Source organism: Poecilia mexicana, unplaced genomic scaffold (assembly GCF_051168715.1).
Source record: "Poecilia mexicana isolate PSO_F unplaced genomic scaffold, ASM5116871v1 scaffold_12, whole genome shotgun sequence".
NCBI classification, from domain to species: Eukaryota; Metazoa; Chordata; class Actinopteri; order Cyprinodontiformes; family Poeciliidae; genus Poecilia; species Poecilia mexicana.
Genome location: NW_028263381.1, coordinates 10150517 through 10164369, shown reverse-complemented (window position 1 = coordinate 10164369; position 13853 = coordinate 10150517). Strand labels below are relative to the sequence as shown.

At 38.9% G+C, this 13853-nt stretch overlaps 1 protein-coding gene across 5 annotated transcripts in view; it reads left to right on the top strand.

Annotated features, from left to right (window-relative positions):
* The window catches only part of nedd4l (NEDD4 like E3 ubiquitin protein ligase), a 46919-nt gene that overhangs the window by 12100 nt on the left and 20966 nt on the right, over positions 1-13853 (top strand). For 3 of the 5 annotated variants that reach the window (XM_088010892.1, XM_088010891.1, XM_088010894.1), the window contains exons 3-7: positions 244-325; positions 1602-1640; positions 2302-2355; positions 10839-10874; positions 11628-11678. In XM_088010892.1, coding sequence (XP_087867018.1) covers positions 244-325; positions 1602-1640; positions 2302-2355; positions 10839-10874; positions 11628-11678 — 262 coding nt within the window. Of the gene's footprint in view, positions 1-243; positions 326-1601; positions 1641-2301; positions 2356-2379; positions 6343-10838; positions 10875-11627; positions 11679-13853 lie in introns of those variants that run through there. The other 2 variants (XM_088010893.1, XM_088010895.1) reach the window with 2 other exon arrangements.

The following is a 13853-nucleotide window of genomic DNA, read 5'->3' as shown; positions in this document are numbered from 1 at the left end:
ACGGTAGAGCCTTATCTCACCGTTTCCAAAGCTAAGCAGTTTTCATATGCAGGTCGACTTTAGTACACGTTGTGTGTGTGTGTGATCCTCAACTACCTGTTTGATGTGTCTGCAGCTAATGATGAAGGACTAGAGGCAGTTTAGTACTAGCGATCCTCAAGCTTACAGATGTTGCAGAAGCGAAAAGCTCAAGATGTCTTTCGATTGTAAAATTGTGATTTTTTTATTTTTTATTTTTTGCAGTGATCCTTATGTCAAGCTTTCCCTCTATGTCGCTGATGAAAACAAAGAGCTTGGTTTAGTCCAGACAAAAACTATTAAAAAGGTAAGTTTAAATTGACGTCCTGTTGTGCTCTGCTTCCTCTTGTCTCCTGTGTTACATCATCAGCCAAATTCAAAGGTTTTTCGATATAATCCTAAAACACCCCCTTAAAAATTTCCACCAGGTTTTTGCATGAATTAGCGGAATCATTTCATTGCAGAAGGGCGGGATAAAAAGCACATTAAGGCTGAGGGAAGCAGTCCTCCCCTTTTTAGGTTTAGTGAAGTCTTCTCAGTTTTTTTTGGAGAGGAGATATTTTTTCGCAGCAGGGGGAGCTGTTAGTTGACATTATTGTGAATGATGATTAGTGATGCTTTTAATTGCAAAATGATATAAAATCTATATATTTTTTCTTTGGTCTCCAGTGTAATTTATTCCCAAGTGTTGTTTTTGTCTCTGAATATTTAGTCCATAATGCAAGGGGTCAAACTCTGAAATAGTAGCCCGACGCAGCTTCTCAACAATACAAATATTTGTCACGTTCTTACAGATTGGCTTAGCCAGAAGCAATCTTCCAGCAAAAAGCCGCCGTAGGAGTTGGACAGCTCAGGCCTCCATGCAGGCAAACATATGCTGCCAGTGGCTATGATTGCTTTGTAGGATATAAATAGCTTGACAATATACTGCTATGTGGAGCAGAAAAGGAAGTATCAGTGCTTGGGCTCTTCTGCGGGTTCTTTGTTTCTTTAAGTGGGACACCTCTGACAGTTTCATTATTGTAGAAGCAGAGTGGATGGCTTGTGGCTGAATGATATAAAGCATGACTTAAAGTGGAGGAACTTGACGAGACTAGCGTCAGTATGAGCTCCAAAAGCACTGATGATTTGGATATTTCCTGCAGATTTTAACTTTTTTTTGTTTGCATCACTTTCTCAGCAAAAAGCTGACTGTCAGAGAGCACTTAGTTCAGTGGTACTTTTTGTCACAGTGTTATTTTATTACTGCAATGAAATGTTTTGCTAATTAATTAGAGTGACTTGTGAAATGTAGTCTGAGAACTGATTCAGTCAAACGAAAATGAGGCCTACCTCATGACTGAATCAGTTCTCAGACTAATAAAATCTGTAATATGAAAGACAGAAGAAAACATAAGTTCTGATTCATCTTTGAAGAAATATGTGAAGATCTTTGAGACTTTATTTAAACCCAAATATCCAATAATTGCATACAATTTGATTTGAATTCTTACTCTTTAGAACTCCTGAGAGTCACTTGCACATTTATGGGGTTTTAGTCCGGCAACAAACTGGTCTAATCAGATCTAAACTTTGTATTTCAGACCCTCAATCCTAAATGGAACGAAGAATTCTATTTCCGGGTGAGTTCAGCTTTTAAATCTCCTGTGTTACAATTAATGTTCTGGCTTTATTACGACAACCCTTGTGTGATCTTATTGTGTGATTGGTAAACTTATTTCGCTGTTTTGTAGAAAAATGTATCGTGTGGATGAATCCATATTGGCTGGAGAACAATTGTAAAAATCAATTTTCGTGTCATGCGCCACAGATGCTCAAATGAATTTAAGTCTGAACTTTGACTGGGCCATTCGAACACACAAACATGCTTTGACCTAAATCATTACTTTTTAGCTTCACTCCATTTTTTTTGTTAAAGGAATACATATTGCTTTATAACCCAACTGCACTTTTAATCTATTCACAACTTTAGCCCTGATAGGTCTAGTGTGTTCGTTGGTCTTCATGATACTGTTTGTTCACCAATGTTCTTTAAAACACCTTGCACAGAATTTTATTTACAGACATTGCGACACAATACATCTTTGTATTGTAAATACAAAGCAGCCCCTTAATATTTTTGAGGTCTCTGTTGAAAAAAAACATCCAATTTCCCTGGAATAGAATTGCAGGCTAATACCTTTGAATTTAATATTCAGAGGTTGTTTTCCATCAGATATGAATTTCTTTGACTGAACAACTCCAATGACGTGGCTCATCACTGTCATTTTGTTGCCAACACAGGTGTGCCCACAGAACCACAGGCTGCTTTTTGAGGTGTTTGATGAAAACCGATTGGTAAGGTTCACACTTCCTCCCTATTTATCACTGTTTTATGCTCCCCTTAAAACAACTTATTAGAGCTTATATGTTTGTTGATAGCATCAAATGCTAAAGTATTGTTAATAGTAGCTTGGTCTTTTATGCTTTATGCTGAAATATTTTGGTATTTAGACACTAAAGTGGAATTTCTCGTAGGACTAATTTATCTGACATTGCGCTGCTTCTTTTCATTTATTTTATTACAAACATAATCGACTGTCTGTGATGACTTTTGCTACCTTAATAAGTATGATCAATTCTTTTTAGCAGTTTGTTGAGGCAAATTTATGCACTAAACAACTAACAGCTTGTTTGCTTGTTTCATTGCTCAGCTACAACAGCGTCTGACTTTAACAGCTCTTGCATTCATCTGCAGTCAGATATCAACGTATTTCCTTCCTGAAAACACTGATTTCCTCCATATATAAAAATACCCCAGTGGCAGGCCTTCAGTTGCCATAACAACTATATAAATGTCAAGCAGTGCAGCAGTTAGCATTGTAAGCAGGTATTAATGATAAATTTGATAATTCACGCTACTGTGTAAGCTTGACTCTGAGGACATGTCGGCGAAGCTGATGGAATAGTGAAGTGGTTTTTGACATAGAGTCTGGAGAGTAAGTGTATGACTAATACCAGGGTGATCTCCAATGTTTATGTCTCCTAAATTACTTCCAGGATCTGCAGCCAGGGCTTTTTGTTTTGATGAAGTGGACAAAGTTAATTTGGACGTTCCGTTCCAGATAAGACTCGTGTACTGTCTTTCTGGTTCTCACAAATTCAGAGCTGTTGGACGGCGCTGAAATTACGCTGTAGTTTTCCCTTACAACTCAGTCAAACCGGGCAGATTTTATGCCTAAATCTTCTTCGATGTTGGCCGACAAACTGGGAATACAGTGGTGCAGAGAGAGAACTCGTTGGCAACTCTTGTTATGAATAGCACACCTTTTTATTTATCCCCCAGTGCTGTCAGAGCTCACTGTTTCTGTATGGAGAAGGATGACAAGAAAGCACAACACGGACAGCCTCAAGCGCAGTTCTCTCCTTATAAGTCTGAGGAGGTGCTTCCAGGCTGTCCTGAGGCGCTTGCCAAGCCAGCTCCTCCACCCCTGGCCTGTGTGTTTTTAATGTTCGCTTGTTGTTTTGTATCCATTGATTTACATTTGTGTTATCAGATAGTTTTAAATTTGTGCTACATTAAGACAGGGATGCAACACTGAGCCTCTTGGTCCACTTGCAGTAAGGTTAAAAGAAGGGTGTTGAACAGAGCTACAGTACAGCATGCTGTTGGATTTGAGGAATGCATGTTATATCATTTTTAGCATTGACATTTTCCTTATACCGATCATTCGCTGTTACACTCCTGTATTGACTGGTGTGTCATCACCATACATAGCAGCATGCCAAGACACGATTTCTTCTTTTTTCTCTGCACTCCTTTCCTTCATTTTGTCTTTTTTTTTTTTTAGCTCATTTTGTTGCAATAGAGCAGCAGCGGCAGCAGCAGCTTGCTGCAGAATGGCTTAGAACATAGCGAATGGTCACAGAAGTTAAAAACAAGGCAGCTTCTTTCCAGACATGCATTTCTAAAAGGTCAAACGATGACTGAGGTTTTGTCGGTTCTCGGCTGGCTCAGGAAAAGCAATCCTTTCTTTTCAACATGCTGATAGATTGGTGAATCATGTTACTATTGAGCAAAACAAAGCGCTCTTTATGAATGTACAGGCTGCTGTTGGAGGTGCTTGAGCGTTATTTGACCTTTTTTTTTTTTATGTCATTCCGGATTAGAGACAAGGATCACAGCCGAGTTGTATCCTGGGCAACTTTTAGTTGCAAACAGAGCAGCCTATAAAACAAGCGGCCAGATAAGTGTTTGGCTCTGTGCTTGAGAGACTGCGTGTCTTTTCTGTGTGTAGCTGGATCTCCAGAGACGACCGTGTTGTTTGTCTTATCAAAGCTGAAATCTGTCAGATGGTCTCTTTGCTTTTCTGTTGCCTTTTCATCTGGTCCATTTTTAGTAACAGTTTCCTTGCAAATCCTTATGTGGTTCTGAAAGTCCCCTTTTATGTTTAATGTTGTGTTTCTGTTATTTTTGGTTGAAAAGGACGTTTAGTGGGTCACTTGGTAAGAAAATTGTCTTGCTTTTGTTTCCTGTGTTGGAAAGAAAAACTGGAGTCCTATTGGCATCCTCTTCTGGTGAATAGATCATATTTGTTGAGGTAAAATGCGCTTTTATCTCTTAATATTAAAAAAAGTTAAATTTTTTTAATGTTAATTCTCCTTTGATCTTCCATCTTAATGAGATGTGGATGTAAAAGACTAGGGATCATGTGCTGTGGCTTGATGGTGGGGGCCAGTGTGGTGGTGTAACCTGAGGTGCTGGGGCCCTTTGGAGTCATGTGACTACCAGGCAACCCTCTGTCACCTCGGTAACCAGGAACTCCACACGCTCCTACCCTATCATGGCAGGAATGCTGGCTGACACTCGACCAAGGCTATTTCTGCTGTCTGTCGCTAGTGCTTGGTGTTCCTAATAGTTTGCTGAACGGGGATCCTCCATTCTTATTTTTATTGTAACATAGTTGCCCATCCTCTTTCTGAAGTCTTATTTTCCACCTTATTTTTTCTGTATCCTGCTGCTTCTGTTGTGTTCTTGCGGTGAGACAACTCTGGTCTGTGTGCAGTTCATTGTGGGGTAGGAAAGTTGTGGAAGAGACTGGGAGTGGGTGGGAAGGGAGGGAGGGGGAAGGAAAAAGGGGAGAAGTCATCTAGCCAGCCAGCCAGTCAGCCAGTCAAAGGAGAAGTGGGCGACACAAGAAGAGGAGGCAACCAACAGTAAGTCAGAGTTTTAACAGTAAGTGAAAGTGAACGGAAGCCGTGGGACATGAGGTGAAAATGGCTCAGCGTCTGCGTTTATACTTTGGATCTGGCCGCAGCAACACAGCTCCGGAGATGCTGGAAACGGACTCGGAAGAGCAGCGAGAAGAGGGCGAAGCGTCCAGAGCGCGCTACGTGCGGCCTCCTCGTCTACCGAGGCCTCCTCAGGAGTTGGGGGCGCAAAACGTCTCATCTGGAAGTTTTGGTTTGCGTTCGGATCCCTCACTCAAAAGGAGCTCCTCCATGTTCATACCACAGCTCTCCACCTACCCCGAATCACGACCTACCAAAAGTTCGTCCGTGCAGATCTCCCTCCAGCGCTCCGACGGATCAATTAATAGACATTCTGGTGGCCTTGCAGACGATGTCCCACCGCCTTGTTATACACCGCCTGGACCTGCGCCTGCATATCCCGAACCACGGACTCAGGAAGACTTTCCGCGACAGCCGCCTCCCCCATACTACAGCCCAGATTCCCAGTTATCACTGAATGAACCAAACCTTCCCAAACGCAGAGTTTTTAGCATCGGTTCTAGTGGCTATGCTACACTGAGTGGAGGCCAACCTGGTGTTAATGTTGGTACCATTTGTATCCAGAGGAATTCTCCTGAGATTTTTGATGTCCAGCATTATCTTCTTCCTTATGGTCAAGATGGCCAGCAGCAGACTCTAGAGCCATGTGCTGGTGTTAATGGTGCAACACAGAGACTAGTTTTCCAGCTACAGCAAAACCAAAACCAGGATCAGACCCACGATTGTCAGCAGGCTGCTGCCTCCCAGGGGGACTTTGGTCAAGGCATCCGCACAGTGCGTTATCCCAGAATCCGACTGCAGAGGAGCTCATCTCATCCGAGGCTGCTGCTGCTGGAAAATAAACATCTGAAAAACGGGGCAGACTTCCAGACCATCGAGGAGAATCAGACTGATGTGGAACTGGGAGCAAAAGATGGATCAAAATGTTGTACTTTTAAAATCAGTGGGGAAAACCCCAGAAGGCAGCCGCATTTCAAGATATTCTTTACCCAGAGGGGAGGCGGAGATCAGGATGCGAGTCTTGGCAAGAAGTTGGCAACAAGTAATCCCCAGGTAAAGATTATTCAAGTTTAGTTAGACTCCAGCTGGCTTTTTAAACTTTTTTACCTTTCACTTATTAATTGTGTTAGATTGGAGAACTGAGGGGTCCAGTAACAGGGTGGTGTGACGTTCAGGAAACTGAAAAGAACAGACACAGTTACTAGCCACACTCACTGTTTTCTTTTTCACTCCTTAGCCACAGGCATTTGAAATTTTATTCACATCAGGCAGTTCAGCTACAAAAGAAAACAGGTTTGTGTGTTTTTTTTTTCTGTTCACTTGTTGCCTCCTATGTCTGAGGAATCTAACACCCAGGTTTTGATAAAACTACCAATAGCAATTGGATCTCTTTTAAGTGTTGCCTGTTTCTATCTTTAGCCGCCTCTAAGCGCTGGTGTTGAGTTTAAGAGCAGGCAGATGGTTTTTTTTTTCTTCTCTGGCTCCGAGGTAGTGTGGATCTGTACATTTCAGCTGCTTTCCAAGTAATTGGAGGTTTTGGGAAAGCCAGTTCAAACATTGGATAATCTGTCAAGCGCAATCAGTTTTTACTCAAATTCAGAAGCCATTGTATTCAAATCCACCACAATGCCAATTTGCCTAATTTCTCAAGCATGGGGTTGTAGATGTAAGGTCGTTTGTAAAGTTTTTTTTTTAACCAGCTGTATTTCCTTTCCAATGATTTTACTAAGTAGTTAATGTCATAAAGTAAAGATTATACTATTCATCTCTGGAATGAGACAAGAAAACAGGAACCATTTAGGAGTGCTGGTCTTTTTTGTAATCCTCAAGTTGTATTTGCTGAAGGGCAGAGAGTTTGATAAAGGCTTTTTTTATATCTCACTCAGACTTTACGACAAAGAAATAAGGGTTATGACAGTAATAAACAATGTGACATTGTCAGGGGGTAGTTTTGAGTTGTTCTAAATGAGTTGCTCTGATTGGATGCTAAATGGTCATATTTCATAGAAGTCAATTGGCCCAAGCAGGAGTACTGTACATGGTAGTTTGTCCTCTTTTGACCATTTTTCTCCACATTTAATGAGAAATACTTTGGGTGTACATTTTTTGTTTTACAAGTTAAAAAAATTAGCTGGAATTTATTTAGCAATTGAGTGAATTAAACCAAAGCCAAACTCGGCCTGCACAAAAGGCTTTATTTTTCCACATATATATTTTGCAGTAATACTACAATAATAATAATTCTAGAGAGGATATTGTTGCTCACTGATTAAATTTACCATTTGATTAAAAAAAAAGTCTCCTAACGCTCTTTTAACAACTTTTTTTTATTAATGATTTCTATCCTGAAATTCAAATATTGCAATTGTTACAGCTTGTTTTTATACAACAGGATTTTTTTCTTCATCTTCAACTGCATAGTTGGCCCTTTAAGACAAAAAAAAAAAAAAGTTGGTCAATGGATAACAATAGTGTGTGCTTGTTTGTCTGTGTGTTTGCCAGACTAACTAGCTGCAGACAGCTATGCCAGAGAGGCCTAGCCTTATTACAGCTTTGCTTTGACGCCTGCAGAAGCTTTTCACAAAGATCTCCTTATGACCAACTGCAAAGGCTATATTTACCTGAGACAGGAGGAATGGAGAAGGGTTTTATCAGTGTGTGTGTCGGGGGAGCAGGGGGTGTCTCTTTTTAGTTTTGGTCTTTGGGCTGTTTAAGAGATTGGAGTCGCTGTTGTTGTGAGGGGCTTTTATCTGTCATCTCTGATCTCCCCAATGGGCATAGCTTTGTAATTCAGTTGTGTCAGCACTGAGGCTCTGGAGTATGTTAGATAGACTTTTGACACCTCAGTGGCAGCCTGGACCCAATCCAGTTTGCCTTGAATCGCAAAGTCTGTTGTCACCTCTTCTTTAATGCCATTGAGGCATTTTGGGGACAAAACGTTCCATTTTTATTCTTGAGGCATGTACATAATATTGCTTTGTCTAGTTTAGCAATTTTGTTTCACAGCTGCAATAGAGTGCTGAAGGTTTTGGACATGGACAAAGATCGTCAAAGACTATCCTGGACTGTCTAAAAGCAGAGTCATACTCCTAGCCAATTCAGGTTTAGAGTTGTGTTTTATTCTCACGAACATGGGTTGTTTGACTGAAAGTATTAGGGCAATTTGGTATTATGTTGAGTCAATTCAACAACATGATAATAACAAAGAGGAAACTTGGAACAACATGGAGTTCAGCAACAAACAAAAAAAATCTCAAAATCCCAGTGGAAACATGCAAAAAGAAAGTGGTCAGCTGTTTACAGAAGCATTTTTTCATTTATTATTGAGAGGTGTATACATTTTCCACATACCAATTTTTTAATAAAATGCAAATGAAGACAGAAATTAATCTTTTAATTACTGGCACTCCTTTTGTAACATTTTAATTATTGTTTGAGAGACACTTGTTTCCTATCAAAAACAAACTTCCTAGTTGAATAAAAACAAATTAAATTTATCGAAGGTGTTTGTTAATAATAATAATAATAATAACAATAATAATAATAATAATAATAATAATAGGCTGAATTTTAGGCATCAAATGGGTTTGCAAACTCGTAAAAAGACAAATTGACTCGGAGTAGATTTCTCCTACAAGAAATCCATATCGCATTGGTAGAGAGTTTGTTGGATAGGTCAACACCTCAGACAATGTCTTTTATGAGGGATCATGTTGCTCTGTGCAATGATCTGACTACTCTGTAAAAAGGTTTGGGTGATTGGCAAAGGTCAAATTAACAACTATGTGAATGCCAGCATGCAGATTTTTTCCAACAGAAGACTGAATGAAAACGAAAATGGATGCTTCGTCCCCTTTTCAGCAGTTCAACGGAGTGGCTGACTGGTGTTCAGCTCTCTGAAAACAGACCCACCCGCTTTAAAACTTCTGGTCAGAGTTTTGCGAAGTGATCTGTTTTTAGTGTCTTAATATTTTGGAAATAACTGATATACGTTTTCACCTGCCTAGCATCTTTTGTTTGTTGCTCTTTAACCTGCCGTTGGTTGGTTATGGAAAACCCCCACTCTGTGTAAAACTTGTTTCTGGAGAGCAGCTGTAAGTTCAGAAGTGACCCTTTAATGACACTGTAATTTCATCCCTCGGCACAAAAATAACCGCAGTGTAAAGATATTATCTTAGTTGAAATGAAAAAAAAAATAAAAATAAAAAAACAGCCCTGAATGAATATTTATTCCAGATGACTCAGTGAGACTGTTGATTAGAGGACAGTATGGTTTCATCCGATTGCATCTCTATAAATGTTCAGTTTTAAATTTTCTTTTAGGCACTGTGTTTCTTACTTCTCAGGAAGGACAGTCATTGTCCTTGACAACCGTGGCATGCAAATTGTTAAGTGTTCAACACATTAAAAGAGGTGAAAATAAAAAGGTGTGATTTTACATTGTGAAATGTTATCAATGTTAGAAGGTGCTCTAGCTCTGGAAATTTTTTTTTTTTTTCCTCCATCTCTGACAATGTTTAACTGTTTTGAATCACGTGAAAGTTGTATAAGAAGTAAGTTATTGGTCTTGGTAGCTTGGGAATTGAAAGCCAATCTTGATGTCATTTCTGATACTTTTCCAAGAATAGTTTGCTGGGTGTGCCTATGTTTTAAATGTGGGTGGATGGGTGTGCAGATTCTTTACGACGTGCCTGTTTTTTTTTTTTCTTTTTTTAATGGGACAAAGTTGTACACATTACAGATTTCCAGTTATGTTAAATGTGGCTCATCTCCCAAAGGTGTCTCAACCTTTTCCTGCTTACCATGAAAGTAAAATGATGTAGACATTTAAAATGCTCAGCTCAAACCAGTATGAAATACTAGGTACGTGAAGTTTTTACCCCTGGCAAGTAAAAGTAAAGGATCTGTTGATTTGATTTATTTTTAGATCACTTTTAATAAATGGTTGGATAAACCAGTTCAGATTTTTGCGCATCTAAGCATTAAAAGTTTTACAGTAGAACTGATAACCAGATAACCAAAAAAAAAAAAAAAACTGCAGTGGTTGCCAACCACACTGCCGCATCGGAAATTAACTTGATTGCTGTGTTAGTTACATTTATTATTTGTGGAGGTGATAAAATATTAACCACTGGGTTAATATTTCATTCTCAAACGTCCAGAACATCTTAAAAAGTGCCACAGTTGGGGTTTATTCGGAAGTGTTTCCAGTTTTGTACACTTCAAATTAAATATTTTAGCACTAATTTGAATTGAAACCACTTTTATTGATGCAAAAAACATTGAAATACCTTCAATTTAAAGTTACAGCTTAAAGAACACTTACAAATTATCAAAAGGGGAAAAAAAACGTTTGAACTTGTGGAAGATGATTAATATTGTGAAGTTGACTTCTTTCTTTCCTTTATCACTCCCACAATCTATATACGTTTCATTTATCACACTCACTTTAGCTCACTAAGGTTCAGTGCATTTTTTTTCAGCCCAGTAAGCAAACACTTTTGTAAGTCTGTGCAAATTGTCTATAAACAGTTGTGTCCCACACACAGGCTACTTCCAAGAATGGCCTTTTTCACCTCGGACAGGTAATCATTGCTCAACCATGGACAAACCTGTGGGCCTCTGCAAACCGAAACACAAAACCTTTTCCTGAATCTGCCCTGTCGTCACATCTGTCCTTCTCACCCTCCGTCAGTTGACTTGGCTTCTACTTGGTGGCAGTGGATGTTGTTGTTTTTTTTTTCCTCGCTTGGGGTCAAAGGGTTTTGTTTTTTTACTTTGCTCCTCTGAGGTGGTTATTAAAAGCCTGTCCATAAATAAACTAAGTCTGATCCCTGTTGGACACCTGTGGTATTATGTAATAATTGGAAGAGATTTTGGGCTTTTGATGAAGTTTACTTGAACATGAATTTCCAGAGATGAAATGGTCTAAAAGCTGCAGCTATACGGCACTATTAAAGTTTGCTACAAATGTCATCTAACTTAGATTACATTTTATTAATAATCAAGCTCCCGTGCTAGAAAATTAGATCTCATTATAAACCATGTCTGGTTTACAAAATCTATGAAAAATAATGTTTTATTTCTCAGATTTCTACAGGTGTTCATACATAGGGCTAAGGATTATTTCTGGATGGGGCTGCCCTTTATGTAAAAATCACTATACCTTTCTCTCTGATTAAAACAAAAAAAAAAATCAAACTGATGCTTTTGGTGCACCAGGTAATTTCTCTCAACATTGTGGTTTTCCCCTCTTTATCCCTGCCGGACATTTCGGTTTTCCAAAAATGCTCTCATGGAACCCTCTCAAGTTTATCTTCTTCATTTCTTCCCACCAGACAAGAGATGATTTCCTTGGACAAGTCGACGTTCCCCTCAGTCATCTGCCGGTGAGTTATTTACGTGTTTGTGTGTATATGTACGCACCGTTTCAACACTGTTCTGAAGACTCGGCGGTTTCTTATCATTCAGCTTTTGCTGTGCTTGATTAGCCCCCATGAAGCTGTGTTTGTGTGTGAGAAAGTGCCTGACCCAGCTTGTTGTTGTGAAACGGCAACAGCACTATTCTAGGGATAGAAAACTGGCATTGGACAATGTAAACACACTGACTCTCAGTTGTGAAACGTGACAACACATGGAAAAAAAAAAAAAAAAAACTTCACATGATTTCACCCTTGAGTGCTGGGAAGTTGTTCTTGAAAATAATCTTCACAATCAGTCGGCAATAAATTTTTATATATATATATATATATATATATATATATATATATAAAATTTGGAATTCACTCTGATTCTTCCGCATCACTTAAAATTCTTGCATTTGATTAAATCACCTTATGAAATGTGTGTTTAAAGTAGTTTTTTTTCTCTCCTTTCTAGAGCAGCTCTAATTATGCTGAGACATTCTTATTTCAACCCTGAACTGAATTCTTTTTCACTGATTGTGGGTTCTTTGAAGAATTTTTTATTTTGCTTTTATGTGGAACACTTATTCTATTTACCCATTAGATTGTAATTATGTTCAGGACTAGCCCTGCTTTCCCCTCTCTGCGTTCACCCTGCTGGGAGACAATTGAGACATTACAGTTCTCAAAGCTACCCATAATGCACCGCTGGATGTGCTTAGTTGCATGTGACTTGTGAAAATGTTGCAATCTTATCAACTACAAAAGATGCAAGGTATTTGAACAACCTTTTTTTTTTAACTGTTCAGTGTAAAATAGTGAAACATTTTTTAAAAATAATGTCCAAACATAACTCAGTTTAAAAATCAATATAAGCAGGTTATTTTAAGAGCTCATTTAATAGGGGGTAATTACAAAGTTTATAGCTTATTGTCGTTAAGGAGGCAAAATAAACTGGGATTGCATAATAGCTAGGAATATAATAAGAATGTATTTTATTATGTCTGAATTGGTTTATGTGATTGGATTAAATGAACATTATTTCTCTATGTTAAAGGGATTGGTTTGTCTTGTATAAAGTGCCTTGAAAGACACCTGATGTGTTTCGGGGCCAAATAGATCTGTTGAAAAATTGTTCCTGTGATAATAAACTTGGACATTCATTGTAAGGAAATTAACAGAGCGCTGCTGATCACTCCTATTTAGGAATGCTGTTTTAAAACTACATCAGGTAGCCTATAAATGCTGGGGTTGAGCAGTCAGGTGCAGGACGGGTACCTAAGAACATAGTTCATTATTAATCAACCTGTATCCGCTTGTTAGACTCGATAAGTAGCAATTTATCTTACTATTCCGTGCAAGAAGCATGCTTACTTGAAAACAAATAATACATTTAGTAAGTATGTACAGCAGAGTTTTACTTAGGTCTGTGTGTCAAAGTAAAAAAAAAACATCAATATTGCAGAGAGCACTATTATAACTACATTAATTATAATTAAATTACTTAGCAGCAGCAGGGATGGTTTGTACATTTCCATTTTCAAATGTAGGCAGTCAGATCATAATATATGTGTTGATTTTTTATCTTTTTCTTAATGGTCTGATGTTAAGTATGGTAATTATGCTCAAGTCTTATCAGGCTGTGAGTATCCCGCACCAGCCCATGCATAATGAAAACCAGTAAGTTATGGTCCTTCCGCACATCTGACAAGTGTGCCGTCAGCTTTGGTTGTTGCTCAGTTGAGTTTTGCCTTGGATGTCGAGCCTGAAAAGCCCATTAGTGGCCATTGTTGGGATTAATTATTAATGTCCTGTCTGAGTCCCAGCGGTTGTGGAAATTGTTGGCAGATGAAAGCCACAGTGGACTTCTTTTGAGCTGTGAAAGGAACAGGGTGTGTTGCTTCAGTTTAGCTAATACTTCATCTCAATTTACTTGCTCAAGTGTGCGAGCATGACTCAGGAAGAATAATGCCACTGTTGAGGTGTTTTCATTCGGTTCACTTCTGTTTTACATTACTGCAAGTTGTTAAAATGTGTCTTATTCATAGTTACGGGACTTCTGAAGTCGTCATCTTTTCCTCTGTAGTAGTTTGTCACACGAGTTCTGTTATGCGTCAGGATTCAAAGCTGACTCACCCGTGGTGGTCCAGCGCTGCCCCA